This window comes from Chiloscyllium punctatum, chromosome 5 (assembly GCF_047496795.1).
Source record: "Chiloscyllium punctatum isolate Juve2018m chromosome 5, sChiPun1.3, whole genome shotgun sequence".
Classification (NCBI taxonomy): domain Eukaryota; kingdom Metazoa; phylum Chordata; class Chondrichthyes; order Orectolobiformes; family Hemiscylliidae; genus Chiloscyllium; species Chiloscyllium punctatum.
Window position 1 is genome coordinate 95,662,443 of NC_092743.1, and position 22,534 is coordinate 95,684,976.

At 42.0% G+C, this 22,534-nt stretch overlaps 1 protein-coding gene across 1 annotated transcript in view; it reads left to right on the top strand.

Annotated features, from left to right (window-relative positions):
- LOC140476800 (uncharacterized) overlaps positions 1 to 22,534 on the top strand; it is a 180,227-nt gene that overhangs the window by 136,634 nt on the left and 21,059 nt on the right. The window contains exons 18-20 of the mRNA XM_072569595.1: positions 7,258 to 7,302; positions 9,392 to 9,445; positions 16,090 to 16,143. Of these exons, the coding sequence (XP_072425696.1) occupies positions 7,258 to 7,302; positions 9,392 to 9,445; positions 16,090 to 16,143 (153 nt within the window). The remainder of the gene's footprint in view (positions 1 to 7,257; positions 7,303 to 9,391; positions 9,446 to 16,089; positions 16,144 to 22,534) is intronic.

A 22,534-nucleotide genomic window follows, 5' to 3' on the forward strand; every position in this document is an offset into this window, starting at 1 on the left:
CCGCCGAAGCGCAACCCACCCATACCCCTACATCTACCCCTTACCTAACACTATGGACAATTTAACATGGCCAATTCACCTGACCTGCACATCTTTGGACTGTGGGAGGAAACCGGAGCACCCGGAGGAAACCCACGCAGACACGGGGAGAATGTGCAAACTCCACACAGAGAGTCGCCTGAGGCGGGAACTGAACCCAGGTCTCTGGCGCTGTGAGGCAGCAGTGCTAACCACTGTGCCACTGTGCCACCGTGCTGCCCACAAATTAGATGCCAATTTTACATCTAATCCTGTGAGAAGCCTTTTGACTGCTCTACATGTTGGGAAGTAGGCTGAAACTTTGTTTTTATTTTTGTGAGAGAGATAGTGGGATTCTAGCTCAATAGGATTTGAACTTGAAGTAGAAAAAAGATAGTCTGTCTCCTAGCTATGTAAGTTGGAAATCTGTACACACATCAAGTTATTGTGGTTGGTCATTCGATTGTTTGATCCAGGGCTGTGTAATCTTCAGTGAGGATTCTTTTATAAGCATTTATTGATGTGTACTGCTGCATTGCCATCATGATGTGAGATGGTGTGATGAAGTGAGAAATATTGATGCCACTATTGTGCTGTAATTCGTATGGCAGTTCTTGTAGCAATAAGGTTGAGACACTGGTCACATTGTACTGAAGAATGCAACAAATATTTATTACAGGACCTTATTACATATGCATTTTATAATTGCAGGCAGTCATGTGTCTGGGCATAAGCTAATCAAATCAGATGTACTGCAGCAAATTGCCCTCATTACACCATGCTGCAAGAGGACAGAGCTTAATAAGGTGGTACTGAGAACTTTACATCATCAGGTCATGTGCCATGATAGAGTGAATGTGTCGTGAGCCTATCTCTTAATCTCATATCACCTATCTGCTGTGAGATGTAACACAACGGTAAGGCGAAGAACTATGACCATGTTAAATAGGTGGAAAGAGGGACACATTTTACTTTCCTTTATGTTGCAACATTAGTGGCATTGAACACATGTCTTGTGGGTGATGGAGCTCAATTTCAGGTGATGTTGCTCATACCCAGCTACTCAGTGCACCCACCAATGCAACCTTTCCCAATGGTGGCCTTTTAATTGGCTCCATTTTAAGGACAGCAAGCTTCCCAATGCTGTGGGCTGCAACAGAGAGCTCACAGCGATGTCAAGACCCATGAGGAGATGCAGATGCTGCTGGGATAGATGTGAAAACGTAAGGGCATCTCAACATGAAAGCGCCACTCCACTGCCAGCGCAGATAATTATTAAATTCAAGAGAATTGATGAGGGCAAAGCGGTAGATGTGATCTATATGGGATTCAGTAAGGCGTTCGACAAGGTTCCCCATGGGAGACTGATTAGCAAGGTTAGATCTCACGGAATACAGGGAGAACTAGCCATTTGGATACAGAACTGGCTCAAAGGTAGAAGGGTGGTGGTGGTGGAGGGTTGTTTTTCAGACTGGAGGCCTGTGACCAGTAGAGTGCCACAAGGATCAGTGCTGGGTCCTCTACTTTTTGTCATTTACATAAATGATTTGGAGAAGAGCATAAGTGGTACAGTCAGTAAGTTTGCAGATGACACCAAAATTGGAGGTGTAGTGGACAGCGAAGAGGGTTACCTCAGATTACAACAGGATCTGGACCAGATGGGCCAATGGGCTGAGAAGTGGCAGATGGAATTTAATTCAGATAAATGCAAGGTACTGCATTTTGGGAAAGCAAATCTTAGTAGGACTTATACACTTAATGGTAAGGTCCTAGGGAGTGTTGCTGAACAAAGAGACCTTGGAATGCAGGTTCATAGCTCCTTGAAAGTGGATTCGCAGGTCGATAGGATAGTGAAGAAGGCATTTAGTATGCTTTCCTTTCTTGGTCAGTGTATTGAGTACAGGAGTTGGGAGGTCATGTTGCAGCTGTACAGGACATTGGTTAGGCCACTGTTGGAATATTGTGTGCAATTCTGGTCTCCTTCCTATCGGAGAGATGTTATGAAACTTGAAAGGGTTCAGAAAAGGTTTACAAGGATGTTGCCAGGGTTGGAGGATTTGAGCTATAAGAAGAGACTGAATAGGCTGGGGCTGTTTTCCCTGGAGCATCGGAGGCTGAGGGATGACCATATAAAAGGTTTATAAAGTCATGAGGGGCATGGATAGGGTAAATAGACAAGGTATTTTCCCTGGGGTGGGGGCGTCCAGAACTAGAGAGCATAGGTTTAGGGTGAGAGGGAAAAATTTAAAAGGGACCTGAGAGGCAATCTTTTCATGCAGAGAGTGGTGCATGTATGGAATGAGGTGTCAGAAGAAGTGGTGGAGGCTGGGACAATAACAACATTTAAATGGTGTCTGGTCAGGTATATGAATAGGAAGGGTTTTGAGAGATATGGGCCAAGTGCTGGCAAATGAGACTAGATTAGGTTAGGATATCTGGTCTGCATGGACGGGTTGGACTGAAGGGTCTGTTTCCATGCTGCACATCTCTATGACTCTATGACTCTAAGAGGCTTAAAGCTGATGGAGTCCAAGCATTGGAGGGGCACCTCCCCTGCAGGCCTATTCACTGATAGGCTTTCCACCCAAAGCTCGATAATTAGGACCTGGAGCCTCATGATTCCCTGGCCTGCTGCCAGGAGGCTGCCTCAAATGAGTTGGCAACATTTGGACACAGTGGCATTCCAGTGTTGAATACCAGCCTTCAGTCCAATACAGACCTGCATTAGACTCTCAATTGTACTGTTTTCCACCCCTGTAGATGTGAGCAAATCTGACATTATTGCTCACCTTTGTCCAGCATCAGGGTGAATACTCATTCCATTATCCAATGTGTGTTCCCTCACCTTCTCACAGGCACGTGCAGCAGTGAATCCACAAATTAATTCTCCAGAAACCTCCAAGCAGCACGGATTTACACATGGTTTCCACTGCACTTGTGCTTGGAGTTGCCTTTCCTCTTTGAAATGACACTAGATCCACTTGAAGATACCACCTTCCAGTTGGCAGCCCACCAATAAGATGTAAATAAAGGTCAACCATTCAGATTCATGCCATTTGTCCACTGTCCATTTGGAATTCATCTGCAGAATATATAAAGAAAAAAGCCCTTGAGTGATTTGCTCAATTTTGGCAATTATAGCTGTTTATCAAGAAGCTACAATGATGGGACAGCTCTTGTCTGTGACTAGCACAGGATCAGGATTACTGGCATCCAAGTGTGCACTGGAGTTGTGTCACTGGAAATACTCCCAAAGGTTACAATGGCAATTCTTGTCTTAGAGTATCCAGATTAGACTCATGAATTACTATTTGGCATTTAAACAGATGTCATGACTGAATCTTATTTTGACTTCAAAGATGGACCGAGTTTAAGCTGCAGCTGGGCTTCAACTTTTGAACTTAAAATGGACATCTGCAAGCAATAGGAAATGGGCCTGTGAGAAGGTTCTCAAAATATATTTGTTTAGAATAAGAAATGGATGCCAGTGATGTAGATCTATATTGTCACATGTACTTGAGTACAGGAATACAATGAAAAGCATACAAAGTTGCCTTTCCCCTGTTAGTATATAAAAGACAGGATTTAAAGCAGAAGCCCAGGTAAACTAAAATGATTATAAAATTATTTTCCCAGGTTCAAACATTTGCTGACTAAATTTAAATGACATACGATATGAATGATTGGTGTTTACGTAGTGCAGTTATATGACTCCCTTTTAGCATTGTTGTGCGACATAGGTAACTGAATATTTTCCCGGAAAATGCAATATTTCCTGTAATTTCAATGTGACAGAATCTCCTGTGAACATTAGCAATGCTATCAGTGCTCATCATTATTAAATTACAACTTCCAATGACCAATTGTGCAACAAAATGCAAAAATATGTAATATGCTATCTATTTTTCATATCATAACATAGCTGAGCAATGCTGCAATGAGGTATATAGAAAGGTATTGACAACTACTTACTAATTCACTGGAAAATTGGACTCTTGTCCATTTTAATGCAATTAATGTTGAGTAGTATGCTAAGTTTTAATGAATATTGCACAGCCATTCTCACACTGAAAATTAATTTGACAAGGATGGAATTTCATTCTTTCAATTCTTGTTGGAGATTTTCTTTATATTCTTTTTCTTTCTGTCTCTTATTTCATTCTCTCAAAGCCATCTGTCTTTTGCTCTCTGGTTAATATTTTTTGTAACTGACTTAACATTAACTTAAATATTTTAATATTTCCTGCTTCAGACTCTACTCACTACTGATTGTTTAGTCTGAGTGGTTTTTAGGATACAGGCAGTTGCTTGCATTGCTGATCCCTGGTAGTGTGTGGCACTATTTCAGCTCTCTACAGAAAATGCAAATAATAGGTAAGTGCAAGGAGAATGAACAACTGTTGAGTTTTAAAAAGGTTGTTTCAATTGTAGGCCAAAGAATTAGAGTTGAAAATCCAGGATTTAAGTTTCCGTGGTTTCACCGGGATTTTGCTCATCAGTGCCCTCCAGTGGTGATCCAATCGAAGCTTGCAGGGGTTGTCCAGGGAAGGGGCACTTCATTACTGTGACAGGACACTTTGGTGCTATTTCCACTGCTTACCTACACATGGTAACCAAAAACAGCGAGCCTCTGCTTACCCCTGCCAGACAGGGGTTTTGCCAAGATCCACTTTCTTCATCAATTCTAGCTATGGCTCCCCCAGTTGAAAAAGTACATCATGGAACTGGAGAACAGGGGACCATTCAGAATGTTACATTCATGCTGCTTTTCCGCCAATGCAACTCAGCTAGTAACACAGCCCAGTCTTTCCCATAACCCAGCAAAATTATTCTATTTAGGTGTTTATCCAATTTACTTTTTAAATTATTATTAAATCTGTCTTCATGAGACTCCTGAACGTGTATTCCAGATAAGTATGTAAGTTAGCTCGTTGAGCTTGAAGGTTTGTTTTTAGATGTTTCATTACCATACTAGGTAACACCATCAGTGAGAGTCTCCGGTGAAGCGCTGGTGGTGTGTCCTGCCTCTCTATTTATAGGTCTTGGTTTCTTAAGGTGAGTGATGTCATTGCCGGCTCTTTTTTTCTCAAGGGAAGGTAGATGGGTCTAAATTGATATATTTATTAATGGAATTGTGGTTAGAATGCCATGCCTCTAAGAATTCTCGTGCGTGTCTTTGTTTTGCCTGTCCTAGGATGTGTGTGTTCTCCCAGTCAAAGTGGTGTCCTTCTCTGTCTGTGATAGTGGATCATGTCATTTGGTGGCCAGTTGGTGTTCATGTATCCTGGTGGCAATTTTCCTGCTAGTTTTTTTTTATAGTTCTTGCAAGGTATTTTGTAAATTGTGTTAGTTTTGCTGGTAGTATCTAATGGATCCTTTAGGTTCATTAGTCACTGTTTAAGTGTGTTGGTAGTTTTGTGGGCTACCATGATGCCAAGGGGTCTTGAGTTGTCTGGAAGTCAGTTCTGAAACATCTTTGACATAAGGTAATGTGGCTATAGTTTTTGGTTGCGTTGTGTCAGCTTGTTTGGGTTTGTTTCTGAGGAATCAGCGGATTGTGTTTATTGGGTACCCGTTTTTCTTGAAAACGTTATGTAGATATTTTTCTTCTGCTTTTTGTAGTTCTTGGGTGCTACAGTATGATGTACCTCATTGAAATAATGTCTGATGCAGCTCCATTTGTGGGTGTTGGAATGATTGCTTCTGAAGTTAAGTATTTGGTCAGTATGTGTTGTTTTTCTGTAGACACTGGTTTGAAGCTCTCTGTTAACAGTACGTTCAACTGTCACGTCTAGGAATGGGAGTCTGTTGTCGTTCTCCTCCTGTTTTGTGAATTTTATGGAACAAATTAGAGGAAACATACAACACCATCAACAATATCCTGACAGGCATAAAATTCACCAGCGTCTAGTGAACCTAAAAGATCCATTAGATTCAACCAGCAAAACTAACATAATTTACAAGATGCCATGCAAGAACTGTAAAAAACACTACATTAGACAAGCCAGCAGGAAACCTGCCACCCAGCATAATGAACACCAACTGGCCACCAAAAGACATGACCCACTATCACTAGTTTCTGTATCTACAGACAAAGAAGGACACCACTTTGACGGGAGAACACACACATCCTAGAATAGGTGAAACAAATTCACGCATGAGAATTCTTAGAGGCATGGCATTCTAACCAGAACTCCATCAATAAACACATCACTTTAGACCCTGTCTACATCCCCTTGAAAAAAAGAACCGGCAATGACATCACCCACCTTAAGAAACCAAGACCTATAAATAGCGAGGTGGGATATACCACCAGCGCTTCCCCAGAGACTCTCACTGATGACTTTACCTAGTATGGGGACGAAATGTCTGAAAATAAACCTTCAAACTCAGCAAGCTAACTTAAATACTTATCATCAACCTGTGCTATAAATCTTCTCAAATATGGCTGGTGTATTCCAGATCCTAAAGATTTGCTGCACAAAAAAATTCTTCATATTGCCATTGGTTGTTTTGTCAAGCATTTTGTATTATTCCCCACTGGTGCCCTTTCTCAAACTGGGAGAGTTTCTATGTACTCTGTCTAGACCTGTCATGATTTCGAAATCTTTTATTGAATCTCCTGTCAATATCCTCTTCGCTAAGGAGAACAGCAACAGCTTCTCCACCTTTCCTACGTAATCCCTCACTCCAGAATCATTTTTGTAAATCTTTTCTGCACTATCACTAAGACTTGGTCTCTAGCGAACTAATAAACTCCAGCCCATGTACATTATCCAGTTAACCAGACTGAGGCATAAAGGCAAGTGTGCTTTCTTGTGGTGCCCTTTTGGAACATTGATGGGAAAAAATATCACTTGAGAGAAAGCTAAAGCACAACTGAGAAATTCCAAAAATGTCAATCTGTTTGTCTCAAATTGTCGCATTTGAATTAACATCAAACCAGGATTCAACTCTGAGCTGTTTCAAAAATGGTCAAATCTTCTTGATCTGTTGCATTGCATGTTGGCATGTCTTTTGAATGTGTTAAAGTAGACAAAAGTAATAGAAGTCTCATCCAACAAGTTGAGTAAGATTCCTTGCCTGCTTTGAGGCCTGATTGTAAAAATGTTCCCAGTGATACTGATGAAACTGTCATTGTATTGCTGTTTTTGAATTTCTCAGCAGCTCTCCAAAATGGTAAAGCATCCTCTGAACAACTGTACGGAAAGTCATTATTGAATTTGTTCACTGTTACAGGGCTTTCGAGGTCTTCCTGGACCCCAAGGTCTACAAGGGCTCAAGGTAGGTATACTCCCCTGAATATATCTAATACATGTGTGAGTTTAATTGTCCATGTGACATTCGCACATATAAAGAGGAACAAATCTAGGTTTACTTAAACCGGTGCTGTTTGGGCAATGCATGAGCATATATTGAACTGAGCTGAGGGTTGCATAATGGGTGCCCAATCCATTATCATGCAGTTCTAGGGCTTGTTACATATTGCTCGTGTTAAACTAGGTACAGGCTGGAATCAGAATGGGTTATCAGTGATCAACAGCTCTTAAAGGGCTGCAGGCTACCTTCTAATAGTGCCTTGATACAGTGATTAGAGCCAGGCAACTGCTCAATTCAAAGGCCATAAGAGAAGTCCACAACAGTAAACATTATTAGTGCATCCTGGACCGAAGCAGGGAAATGTAAGCAATGTCTTCAGTGAGTTCTGAAACTGGATATAGGTGAGGAAGAAATATGCTCATAAGAAGACATATTGCAGACATTTGGTTTGATTTTATAACATTGGTTAAAAGTAGACCTTAAGAATACATGGCATGTCATCACAGAAAGAGCGAATACATTGCACTGCCAAATCTTCATATGATTTTCAAATGCTCAGACATGTCCTTTTTTTAACTACAATTGCTACCAGAACAATGCATTTTCCGTATGGATCATTAAACAAACAGGACAAATAAAACATCAAAAAATACTACCCATACAGCTGCACCTTCATTGTTGGAATAAAGCATGGGAAAGAAGCATTGAACTTAAGTGCTTTACTCCAACAAATGTGCCTTTTCCATTTGCGCACAGGGGAAGGTCACATGTAACTGGTGCTACTGTCTCCAGTCAGAAGAGGGTCATCTAACACTGTGTTCCTTGGTGTTTTACATTGTCACGGCACTGGAGACAGTGAGGAAGCAGAAAAAGTGATGTCTAGGAAGGTCAAAGATGCCTTGGCATTTTCCCTTTTAATTCTAGCTGCTTTTAATCATTCTCTACTTCAGAGATGGATATGTATGGCAGTACTGGGTTATAACCAATGCCAGCATCATACACATTCCTCTTCCAACACTGCAGGGCTGACAGACCAGGGGAACTTAACCCTAACCCTAACCCATTTGCAGTTCCTAATCTTCCTATCAAACCATATCTAATTTACACTGTGTGTATATATAGAGTTATTTAGGTAGTAACTTAATCATGGTGACCTTCTCTTCCAATCATATTGTTTTAGCTTAACTTCTGCTGATGCAGATAATGAAGAAAATAAAAATGGCAACCCAGTTGGATCTTTAACAGTCTCCAAATGACAACATTCTTCACATCCCATTTGTTCCAGGACATCCACCCAAGTCTACTGAACTTTTTGGTTGTGAATTTTAGGATAGGGTTGACAGGTGATCAAGTTTAAATGAAAAGTAAAAATTTTTTTCTGTGATGCCAGTCATGGTGTTTTATACAAGGCCAGAGCAGAAGAAGTCTCTTACCATTGAGCTTGCAAATTTTCACAGATGCATGAATGAATCCCAGATTCATTCAATGTTGGCTGAATTACTAGGTCCCATGAAGGAGGGGGACTTTTTGTTACCGGTTAACTGATGACACTGAAGTCAAAATAATGTTTAGTGTAAAACGCCAAAAGATATTGACTGCATTGAATTGCATTTTTAAAGGTTTGTCATTCAATAGGGAAATAAATAAGGAAGATGGGTATTGTTACTTTTTGAATATAGGGAAGATAGGTATTGTTACTTTCTGAAAACTGTCTCTTACATGACAGGCTAAACATTTTAGTGAGTATTCCTCAAGGATGAGCACAGTAGTAGTCTGAAATATACCGTTGTGAATTAGCCACTTGTATTTGTAGATTATTGTAGATAAAGGCTTCCAAAGAAGGCCTACATTGTTTTTCAGAACTCCTGAGGGATACTTTATTGCTTGATGGTTTTCTCTACTCATTTTGCCTAGCATGGCGCACAACTTTAGGAAACTCTGTGGTCACATGTCAAAGGAAAGACCACTTCCTGGGGTAGTGATATTTGATGGACTTCAGGGGTTAGATTATGAATAAATATGGTTTTGTCAAATTGTAACCATTTTTTTCAAGGGACAAAAAGGAATGATTGGTCAAAAGGGAGCTGAAGGGCTGCCTGGGATACCGGTGAGTGATCATCTTTCTCTATTTTAAAATAAAATCCGCCCCCACATTTCCACCAGCCACAAGCTGGAAGGAGAAAGAAGTAAAATTTTATTCCACCAGAAATACTACTGTATCACACAATAAACAATGCATTTATTCTTCCTTAGCCTCTGAAATTGAGAAATCGTAAAATGGTGAGGAGTTACAAATCAAATCTGTTTTAGAAAATAAAGCACGTGTTCAGATGTTCATGGATTGCACCCCTCACACAGGCCAGCCGAGCATGTTCTATAATGTAACACGACCGTGGTTGATCTTGGAAATCAACTCCATGTTCTTGCCATTCCCCATATCACTTGATTCCCTGACAGATTGAAAATCTGGTTATCCCAGACTTAATCATGTAATCAGGCAGAGAGCCAACTCAGGGTTGGAAAGATTGAATGATTTTGTTCTGTGATAATGACTTGGTTGGATTTTCTGGGGCTCTGTTGTTCCTGCCAGCTCTCCAGCTCCTGATTCAACCCACAAAAGTGTGCTGGGGGGGTGGGGAGAGGGGACCCACCCATGATACCAGCAGCTGCCTACACTGCTTTAACAATGGGAGCAACAATAATTGCTTTAGGGTGAAACTTTCTCCCCCCTTTCTCGGATAGAAGTCCCATGTTAGGGAGCTGGCAGCTGACTGGATGGCTGAAATTGTGTTGCCCCTTCAGTGCAAGGCAGGAGTGGTGGTCAGGCTTGGGAAGCAGCCTATCCTGTTGAAGGTGAGAACAGACACAATGTTAAATCTAAGGTTTCACTGGATCAAGCTGGCAGTTCCCAGTGATGAGGATGGAGGGAAGTGGGGGGTGAAGGAGGGCAGGTTTGAGAGGCCGGGCTGAAGGAGAGTAAAGTAGACAGTATGGCCTTGAAATACGGAGGGAAAAGATGGAGTTGCCTCCGATAGACTCGGGCACAGTAAGGTGTGCTCCATGGCCCCCCAAGCACATGCCCAACACCAGCCCGCATGGCATGGCCACCCCCCCCCCACCACAAATAAATTAATAACGGGAATGGGTAATGCCCTTAAATGGCTAACTTAATGGCCCAAAGGCTTATAGAAAGTCCAGCCCCTCCCCACCCTCTGTAAAATTTCCAAATGGGCAAGAAGCTCCCGACCCCCAACCACTCCTTTTTTATTCATGTATAGGATGATTTTGTTGCTGGCTTATTGACCATCCCCATTAAGAGTCAAACACATTGGTTGAGGGTCTGGAGTCAAATGTAGGCTGGACCAGGTAAGGATGGCAGTTTCTTCCCAAAAGGACATTAATGAACAAGATGGGCTTTTTTGTTGACAATCAGCAATGGATTCATGGTCATCATTTGACTCTTAATTCCAGATTTTGATTGAATTCTAATTCCACTATCTACCACAACAGGACTTGAACCTGGTCCCCAGAACATTACCTAGGTCCCTGGATTAACAGCCCAGCAATAATACCACTAGGCCATCACCTCCCACTATAACATTGATGCCAATGATCCATATGGCTTGCCAGTTTAATCTAGTCTTTACATCCAGGTGGGTAGTTGAGAGTGATAGAGTCCTGTTTGGGAGAACCATGTATTTTTCACCTTTGTGATTTTACATTATACAACCAATTGAGGGATATGATTTCATGCCCTCTCAGGGGACCTGGAGACATAATGGTTGAGGATTATAGTGACGTCCTCTCGTGGAAAAAGATTCCAGATCTGCCATGAGCACCTCAAAGGTAGCACAAGTTTCGCACTCGTTGTTTATGGTAGACTGTTTACCAGATGTTTCTCAACACCTCGGGCATCTCTGAGGACTCACCCTCACCTTCCTTTCATCTTCAACGAAGCAAAGTGAAATCCCCAGTGAAATCAACATTCGTCTCTCCTGTGCTGAATTTCTTTGAGGAGAAGGAATGGAGACACCAGAAAGAGAGAACTATGGAGGTAGATTTAAACTTAAGGTTGCAAGGTAGTGTGTCATCTATTAACATTAAGTCAAGAAGGAAGCCCATTAAAGTCTAACACATTCTTGCAACTAAAGCCATCTCCTTGCATGTGTTCAATTAGTGAGGCGAGCCACAAGTGATCAGGAACAGACATGGAGAAGCTAATATTTAAGCTTTGCTTAATTCTAACTTGAATGAGGTGGACGGGATTTCAGCACTCATGCAGGAATTTTCCAACAGATTTCTTAGATCTTTGTGCTAAAGCTCCAAACCCTATATTTCTCTCTTAACAAACCCCGAATTGGCCACAAAGGAATATTGAGACTTTGATAAAAATTAGTCCAAGGGTACTCAGTGGGGTTCAAGAAAATAAAAACTTCACATTTGCGAAGCTTTTACTTGTCTGTGACTCACCGTTGAAACACTGTGACATATTCCCCTCAATTTTGTTTTTTCATTTGATTTGATTTATTATTATCATGTGTACCAAGGTACGCTGCAAAATGTTGTGTTACATGCTTTACAGGCAGAGCATACTATACAAGTACATCAGGGTAACAGACAGAGTGCAGGATATAATGGTACACCTGCTGAGAAGTGCAGAGAGAGATCAACTTTTGCATTAAAAAGCTCCCGTCAAATGTCTTATAACAAGGGGGAAGAAGCTGTTCATAAGTATGTATGAACCTTAATATCTTCTGCCTGATAGAAGAGAATGGAAGAGATTCTAACCGGGGTTGGAGGGGTCTTTGATTATGTTAGTTGTTTTCCTGATGCAGCGGCAAGTATATATTTTTGGATTAGGTGTAGATCTTAGAAGAAAACTTGAATCTCAGGTAATATAAATGGAGTTTTATGTTTTTTATCACAGTAAATATTTGGTAACATGTGCCCAGCCTCATATTTTCCCCACTAGCTGTGAGCTGGCTGATGTCATCATAAGTAATGTTGTATTCTTTGTTGATGACATAGTTGCTGCAGTAACTAACATCCAATAGGCTGTAATTGAGTCATTGAGGGTGAATTGGTCATTACGGGGACTAATGGTATGTAATCTTCAGACATGTGGAGATCAAGTGCCAAACTGTATTGACAGTATTGATTGTGGTGGCGATACTTTTTCAAATTTTTGAACGCACAGTTCCTAAGTTTAATAACCATCCAAATTACTTAGCAGAGCAAAGTTGGAGATGGTCATATGGCTTGGCCTTATTATGAGATTATTAACATGATGTTTTTCAGCATATAGAGAATATCCCTTTCATGGGACTAGTTACACTCCAAAATCGTGCAGCTTAATGAGGGCAGTCTATTCACAGCAAGTTCCCTACATTTAAGAAAAAGGTGGCTAAACAACTTCAAAAGTTTCCAGTGACCTAGTGTTCACATTACAGCTCCAGTCCCGATCACCTAGAATGGGTTTGTCAATGGTAAAACCATATCGATGTAATTTAAAAAGAGTGCTCAACTCTTTCCAGAAATAAAATTCTCGCAAAGGCCAAAACATATTCATCTTGGAGAGACCTGCAAATGCTCAGATATGAGTGCCTGTTTCCTGCTTAGGGCAAGTAACAATGGTCAGTGCTGGAGTGCCAGTCAACTCAAAAGTCATTCTCAAGTGCTCAATGACCAGGATTCCAGCATCGATAGGTAATAAGTGATATATTATGCACCATTTCATCCATTTGTAGTTTGTTGTCCACAATGACCAGCAGCCCAATCCCCAGGGGTATAGAGGGGTGGGATTTTAATTGTCTTGGCCAGTCCCAGTGCAGCGTCCTGGTCAGTATCCAGATCCTGCCAAGAAATGCGGCTGTTAAGCCATTATGGATGGCAGAATAGCAGCGAGCAATAAGGACCTAAAGGAGGTACAGAGATCTCAAGATGGACCGCTGGGGGTGGATGGCAGAGAATTGCTTGACTAATCTTGCAGAATGCACAAAAGGGGAGGCAGAAAATTCAGTTTACATTTACATACTGGCCTCTCACTAGTGTAATTGCATTTTAATAAGATGGGAAGAGCTGACCGAAGCTGCTTGAACTTCTCGAAATGTCAGACCACTTAACATGTTATAAATGGCACCTTCATAATTGATTCCTTTAATGGCAAATGCTGCTCACCATTTGTGCAATGTATGGGCAATTGGCCACAATAAGCATGGATGGTGAATGTATGGGTTTGTATTTCACCTGATTTAAGCAATGAAACATGATGGGGACCTAAACAGTCATCTAAAGAACCAGCCAGTCAACACACCAAAGTCTGCCTCTTTGACATTTTTCATTATTTCCTTTGTGGCTAAATAAACGACAGCCATTCAGTCATATCTAGCTCAAGGCTTTCATGAAATAGCCTTTTTCTTTTTGTAAAAAAATAGTCTTTTTCATAGAAGGATAAATATTTGAACAGCTTGTTTTTCATCATCTGGGCCTCTCCAGTCAACAAGAGGGTCATCCAAGTTATATGAAATGAATGTTAAAGACTTTAGTGTCTTCAGCAGAGAAAGGACTGAAATTGAGGAGGTGGGTGTTGTCGGGGGAAGTAGTACTGGCCAACAAATTTATTTGTACTTTCATTGGCATCAGTTCCTATGCTGTGAGCTTTAGAGACCTCTGTTTTACCACTTCTGCAACAAGAAGAATTTATATTAATCACAGAACACAAATCTACAGGAGTTATTTAATGTGTGTTTGCTTTTATATAGGTGAAGGTTTGTGATACAACTGACCCAAATACAAAAAATACTGAAGAAACTCAGCAGGTCTGGCACCATGTGTGCAGAGAGAAACAGAGTTGATGTTTTGAGTCCAATATGACTCTTCATCAGAACAGATAGCTACTGGAAAATGGTAGTGTTCATGCTATTGACAGAGTGAGTGGAACTGATAATGATTGAGGGGGCCCATGGCAAAAGACAAAGGGAATGCAAATGGTGACAAAGGAGAAATAGAGATGTAAACGAATGAAAATGGGTGAGGAGTGGAAATTGGTTCTGCTCTAAGAATGAGGTGGGGGCAGGCAGCTGTATTGAAACTGGAGGACAGAGGTCATGCTGTGAAGTTGTTAAACTTAATGTTGAGTCCTGAAGAACATAAAGCAAGAGGAAAACGAGGAGCTGTTTGTGCCGAGCTTCACTGCAGCAGGCCCATGACAGAAATGTTAACCTGGGAGCAAGATGGTTTATTGAGATGAAAACCTTCCAGTTGCCAAAAGGTTTCTCAGACATTTTCTTATTTTGTTTCAGAATTCCAGCATTCACATTATTTTGATTTTATAATAGAGATGACCTTGCTTGATAATGGGAATGCACTTATTTCAGTCATGATTTGGAGATGCCAGTGTTAGACTGGGGTGTACAAAGTTAAAAATCGCAAAACACCAGGTTATAGTCCAACAGGTTTATTTGGAAGCACTAGCTTTTGGAGCGCTGCTCCTTCATCAGGTGTTTGTCATTTCATTGTTTGAATTGAAGCAGCGAAGAGGTTTGGACTCTGGGAAATCTGGATATATTGTAAGGAATCCACCTAATTTAAACAAAAAATCTTAAATTTTCAAGGGTAGAAATCCACCCTGCAGGTTTGGGCACAATGCCCTGTCAAACTGCTGTCAGCCAGGAGATTTGTGTAGTCCATGGGCAGCCAACATCCTTGAATGAATCAGGCAGGTGCAACTGTGGTTTAGGAATCACATTTGGAACCCATTTTCACCAACCATTTGGACATTGGCTTGGCTGCTTATTTGAGAGAGATCATTGTCTACAGCTCATCCCAAACCCCACCAACCATTCCCACGCTGTCTCTCCCCATCCACCCTGTCATAGAGTCATACAGTTGCACAACGTGGAGGTATACCCTTCGGTCCAACTCGCCCATGATGACCAGATATCCCAAAGCAACCTAGTCCCACTTGCCAGCGGATGGGCCCCCTATCTCTCTAAACATTTCCTATTCATGCATCAATCAAATGCCCTTTAAATATTGTAATTGTGGCTGAAAATGTGTTGCTGGAAAAGTGCAGCAGGTCAGGCAGCATCCAAGGAACAGGAGAATCGACATTTTGGGCATCAGCCCTTCTTCAGGATGCTGATGCCCGAAACGTCGATTCTCCTGTTCCTTGGATGCTGCCTGACCTGCTGCGCTTTTCCAACAACACATTTTCAGCTCTGATCTCCAGCATTCTGCAGTCCTCACTTTCTCCTCAAATATAGTAATTGTACCCACTTCCACTACTTCCTCCATACACACGCCACCCTCTGCCTGAAAAAGTTGCCTCTTAGGTCCTTTTGAATCTTTCCTCTCTAACCTTAAACCTATGCCATCCAGTTTTGGATTCCCCAACCCTGGAAAAAGATCTTGTTTATTTATACTATCCATGCCTCTCATGATTTTATAAACCTCTATAAGGTCACCCCATCAGCCTCCGATGCTCAAGGGAAAATAGCCCCAGCCTGTTCAGCCTGTCCCTATAGCTCAAATCCTCCAACCCCAGCAGCATTCCTTGTAAATCCTTTCTGCATCTGCTCAAGTTTAACATCAGTCCAGTATTATTCCATCACCCCATAGGAAAATGGGTGAACCAAAAAGGGCAAAAGAGCCCAGGTAAGTATGGGGGTGGTGATGAACTTGGAACTGAATACTGATAATTCATATTGAAAATGTTTGGACAACTAATCATATTCGTTTAATTCTTTACAGGGTAAGCAAGGACGTCAGGGGTCACCTGGGCGTGATGGACCACCAGGGCCAACGGTACTGTGAAGGTTTTTTTTAATCATTCTCTGCAGTGGACGATTTCCTATTACAATGGAAATGTAATATGAGATTTGAGCACATGGATGGCCCAAGAACCATAAAACAGAGATTTTGTTTATTCCACTGGTATCAAGTCATTACAAGTAGATGGGGAAATTAAAGTCAAATAAGAATGAAACAATACGGGATTAAGCTGGAGGAAATCCTTTGTCTGTCTGAACCTTCTCTCTCTGAGTCCTCCTTCTCGCAAAGACACCTTTTGTTCTAGAGTTGTTTCGTTCAGATGCTCCAAGGGGGTGACATGGTGGCTCAGTAGTTAGTACTGTTGTTTCACAGCGCCAGGGACTCAGGTTTGATTCCACACTCGGGCGACTGTCTATGTGGAGTTTGCACATTCTTGCAGTGCCTGTGTGGGTTTCCTCCCACAGTCCAAAGGTGTGCAGGTTAGGTGGATTGGTCATGCTAAATTGCCCTCTAGTTTCCAGGGGTGTGCATGGGGAATGCAGGGTTACAGGGAGGTGGACTCCTCTTTGGAGGATCGGTGCGGACTCAATGAGCCAAATGACCTGCTTTCGCACTGTAGGGATTCTATAATGACCTGTTTGGCTCCCTTGCTCAATGGTACCGCCAATTGCTGTGGTTTACATCAAAATATGAAATGGAATCGTTAGCAGCAGTGAGCAGAACAATTACCTCAAATTTGAAGGCATGGCAGTCAATCAAAAGAGAAACCAAATATAGAACTTTATTCATGCTTAGTTGTAGTTCCACTGAAACTCTGTTGGAAAAGTAGACTGAGGAGTCTCCTAATAGCAGTCTTCAGCATAGAGTTGTAGAGATGTACACATAATGAAAGGTTTTGTTCGAGTGGATACAGAGAGAATGCGTCCTCTTTTGGGGTGCATCCTAACCAGAGGCTGTCAACGCATGATAATTAGCAATGGTGGAATCTTAAAGGGGCCTGAACAATGTGGACTATGGTGAGATTTGTGACAGAATTACACGAGAGGTCCAGCAAGGCTTACCTCAACATCAGGAAGGGGAAGCAGCTTACTCTAATGTTTAAATGTATGTCATGAGCCAAGGCAAGATTCTCATTAGGCTGCAGCAAGCTGCAATTAAGGGGGATTATAGTTTATTAATTGTGTAACCCACCTCAATAATATTCAGCTTAATACTGACTAAAAAGCTGCAGAAAGCTAGACAATGAGAATTCTCGACACTGAAGCAAGAGCAGATACCTAGCGGTTTCTGTTCACCGCTGGCTCTCAGGACATGGTCCACGGACATGAGATGTCCACAGACATTGGCATATGTGATTTGGCAACCCCCTTAGAATCCTCATGGCACTTCTCCAATCCACCTGCAGGGCGCTTTGAAAGGGCAGTCGTGTATTACAGGGAGCACTCGCAAATAGCGTTGCAAGATTAAGCATGAACAGACACCCAGGTCACAGTTGGATCAAGCTGCCTCTCAGGAATGGACCCTAATCTCACACTGACCTGTATGCTTGCAGGCTTACCTTGCTTTACTATGTCTGTTAAGGTTTTGATCCTTCAACCAGAGATAAAGACTAATTAGTCCTTTCCTACAGGCATGCTCTTTTGCATAGTCACTCATACTGACAGCTTGTTATGTTTGTCAGTAGGGATTTCCTGGGGCTTGGATGATGTATTTCTGTACAGCAGACTGAGATGTTAACGTACAACATGTGCTAGCTGCCTGGATAGTAACACTGCACATTTATTCGACCAATAGCCATGATTTAATATTGGTAGAGGTTAGTCCTCAATTCAGTGAAGGAGGGGCACGTCCCCAGGAGTGTCAGTCATCAGCACATCTAAGGGATTAGCCACAGCCAGCTATCCACTCGGGCTAGTCATGGTTAAGGAATTTATCCAATAACTGTCTGGGGATTGGGAAATGGTCAGTCCTGTTAAGCCATTACAAGCATTCATGGGAGTCGTATTTCATCAGGTAGGGAGCTGCAAGGATATCGGTCAGGGGTCCACTCAGTCATGTCGAGGAGCTGCTCGATAAACTCAGTCATAGGTCTGGCGTGAATAGAATCCTGGGGCAACTTGCACTGAGGAAAGTGCAAGAGTGACCTGTAAAAGCAGTCATTGAGGAACTGGGGAACGGGAGTAGTTTTCTGAGGAGAAGGATGATGCTACTGGGGAGGGTGTGGTGATACTACCGGGTAGGCTGATTCTAATAGATAAGAATTGGGTGCAGCAGACCATCATGGACTGTAAAATACTCTTGATGCCAACATTTAATTTGCATTGTACAGTGTGAACTGCAGTCTCTATTTGGTTTGTTTGTGTCCCCTTTTGCTGGCTGTAAATAAAAGTTCATGTTTGGAATTGTCTGATTGCTTGTCTGTATCTGATGCTCCCCTACTAAGCCAATGAAAAAGTGTGGGACCACAGTGAGCACTGGGGACAGGGTAGTGATGCTTCAGAGGGTGTTTGGACACGATGTAGCTAAAGACAGGTAAACGCTGTGGGCTGGTGAGAGAATGACATTGTACATTCAAGGGAGTCTCATCCATGAGCTCTGTGCCATGGGCAGCATGATTTTGTGGTGTCTGTGCCATTTGGTTGACAGTGAAAGGCAACGCTGGAGTGCCAATACTTGTCCATACACAGCAGCCATTTTAAAGATACCAGGAATGGGCTGCCTTTTGGTCGCTATCTGCTGAGTGGCAAGTTATTCTAGGATCAATGCTTAGTAAGATAGGAATAGAATTGGACAAGGAGAATGTTGCAGAGGCTGGGTAGGTATAATAAGGTGAGTTTGGTACGATAAGTGACATATATCATTGTGGTGAAAAACTCTCCAAAAAAAACTTGATAGTGCTAGCACTTAGCCAAAACAAAAATAAATTCAGCTTCAAAAAATCCAATAGTGATTGGAGAAGGAACATTTTTACCCAACAACTTGGAGGAGGTGAAAGAGGGAGGGGAAGCAAGAGAGACATATGAGGGAGAATCAAATGCAAGGTTACCGTGGTAAATTTAAATGATGAAAGAGGAGAAGAAGCCTGATTGGAAACATCCACATGGATTGGATGTGCCAAATTGCCAGTTGCTATACCATCTGTCCTTTGTAACACTATTCCATCTAGTCATGAAGGGGAATGAAGACTGAGAGAACATGCACTGGGGGAGCTTGACCCTACTCATTCAGGCTGCTTCTAATGTTGCAATTTTTGTTTGTAAAATGCCCCAAGGCCTCACAAGCTGTTTATTGGCTTGTGCAGAATGATCATCACCTCTGTTTCAAACTTTCTTCATAAAAAGAAAGGACAAAATGCATCTCTTAAAGCCATAGTATTTTCACATTATTGGTGACCACCTCCATTATTTTATTGCTGACCAATTGTAGACCAGAAGGGCAGTAATTGACCAGGTTGAATTTGCTCTGTGTTTGTGTACAGAATGCACCTGGGCAATCTTTCACGTTATTGGGTAGATGTCACTGTACTAGAATAGCAGGAAGGAGCATGGCATGTTCTGGAGCACAGGTTTTCAGTACTGTTGCCAAAATGGTGTCAAGGTCCATAGATTTTGCAGTATTCAGTGTTTCCAGCTGTTTCTTGATGTCACGTGGAGTGCACCAAATTGGCTGATTACTGCCATTTGTGATGCTGGGGACCACTGCAGGAAGCCGAAATGGATCATCCATTCAACACTTCTGGCTGAAGTTATCTGGCTTCCACATCATTGAGGATAGGGATATTTGTGGAGCTTCCCCTTCCAGTGAGTTGTTTAACTGTTTACTCATGACTAGATGTGGCAGGACTGCAGAAATTAGATCTGAGTTAATGGTTGTGAAGTCACTTGTCTGTTATTTGCTGCTTATGCTGAATGCCTAGAATGTAATACTGCCCAGTAGTTTCACCGGTTTACACTTTATTTTTAGTCATGGTGCTGTTTTTGGTGTGTCCTCCTGTATTCTTAGTTGAACTGGGATTACTCCCCAGCTTGATTTTCCAGACCACAAGGTTGCAGATTGTATTGGTATAATACTATTCTGCTGCTGCTGATTGCCCATAGTGCCTCATGGATGCCCAGTCTTGAGCTGTTAAATCTGTTCAAAGTCTATCCCATTTAGTATGATGACAGTGCTACACAAGTCAATAGAGAATATCTTCAATGTGAAGATGAAGGGGACTAATATACTGGTGGTGGTGGTGGAGGGGGAGGGGGGTTAGAGGGTTGGTGGGACCAGGGGAGATAGTGAGGAAAGAGATCAATCTGAGACTGGTACAGTTGAGAACAGAAGCGAGTCAAACAGTCAGGGCAGGCAGGGATAAAGCAGAGAACAAGGTGAGATTGATCAATTAAACTGCATTTATTTCAATGCAAGGGGCCTAACAGGGAAGGCAGATGAACTCAGGGCATAGTTAGGAACATGGGACTAGGGTATCATAGCAATTATAGAAACATGGCTCAGGGATGGGCAGGACTGGAAGCTTAATGTTCCAGGATACAAATGCTACAGGAAAGATAGAAAGGGAGGTAAGAGAGGAGGGGGAGTGGTGTTTTTGATAAGGGACAGCATTACAGCTGTACTGAAGGAGGATATTCCTGGAAATACATCCAGGGAAGTTATTTGGGTGGAACTGAGAAATAAGAAAGGGATGATCATCTTACTGGGATTGTATTATAGACCCCCTAATAGTCAGCAGGAAATTGAGAAACAAATTTGTAAGGATATCTCAGTTATTTGTTAGAATAATAGGGTGGGGGATTTTAACTGTCCAAACATAGACTGGAATGCCTTAGTGTTAATGGTTTAGATGGAGAGGAATTTGTTTGGTGTGTACAAGAAAATTTTCTGATTCAGTATTTGGATATGCCTACTATAGAAGGTGCAAAACTTGACCTACTCTTGGGAAATAAGGCAGGGCAGGTGTCTGAGGTGTCAGTGGGTGAGCACTTTGGGGCCAGCGACCATAATTCTATTAGTTTTAAAATAATGATGGAAAAAGATTAGATCAGATCTAAAAATTGAAGTTCTAAATTGAAGAAAGGCCAATTTTGACAGTATTAGGCAAGACCTTTCAAAAGCTGATTGGGGACAAATGTTCGCAGGTAAAGGGATGGCTGCAAAATGGGAAGCCTTCAGAAATTAGATAACAAGAGTCCAGAGAAAGTATATTCTTGTTAGAGTGAAAGAAAAGGCTGGTAGCTACAGGGAATGCTGGATGACTAAAAAAAATTGAGGCTTTGGAAAAGAAGGAAATATATGTCAGGTATAGACAGGATAGATCAAGTGAACCCTTAGAAGAGTATAAAGGCAATAGGAGTATACTTAAGAGGGAAATCAGGAGGGCAAAAAGGGGACATGAGATAGCTTTGGCAAATAGAATTAAGGAGAATCTAAAGGATTTTTACAAATACATTAAGGACAAAAGGGTAACTGGGGAGACAATAGGGATCCTCAAAGATCAGCAAAGTGGCCTTTGTGTGGAGCTGCAGGAGATGGGGGAGATACTAAATACTGCACCAGTATTTACTGTGGAAAAGGACATGGAAGATATAGAATATAGGGAAATAGATGGTGACATTTTGAAAAATGTCCATATTACAGAGGAGGAAGTGCTGGATGTCTTGAAACACATAAAAATGGCTAAATCCCCAGGACCTGGTCATAACCTTGAACTCTGTGGGCAGCTAGAGAAGTGATTGCTGAGCCTCTTGCTGAAATATTTGTATCATCGATAGTCACAGGTGAGGTGCCGGAAGACTGGAGGTTGGCAAACATGGTGTCACTGCTTAAGAAGGGCGGTAAGGACAAGCCAGAGAACAATAGATGTGTGAACTGATGTCGGTGGTGGGCAAGTTGTTGGAGGGAATCCTGAGGAACAGGATGTACATGTATTTGGAAAGGCAAGGGCTGATTAGGGATAGTCAATGTGGCTTTGTGCATGGGAAATCATGTCTCACAAACTTGGTTGAGTTTTTTGAGGAAGTAACAAAAAAGATTGATGAGGGCAGAGCGATAGATGTGATCTATATGGACTTCAGTAAGGCGTTCGACAAGGTTCCCCATGGGAGACTGGTTAGCAAGGTTAGATCTCATGGAATACAGGGAGAACTAGCCATTTGGATACAGAACTGACTTGAAGGTAGAAGACAGAGGGTCGTGGCAGAGGGTTGTTTTTCAGACTGGAGGCCTGTGACCAGTGGACTGCCACAAGGATTGGTGCTGGGTCCACTGCTTTCCGTCATTTATATAAATGATTTGGATGTGAGCATAAGAGGTATAGTTAGTACGTTTGCAGATCACACAAAAATTGCAGGTGTAGTGGACAGCAAAGAAGCTTAGCTCAGATTACAACAGGATCTGGACTAGATGGGCCAATGGGCTGAGATGT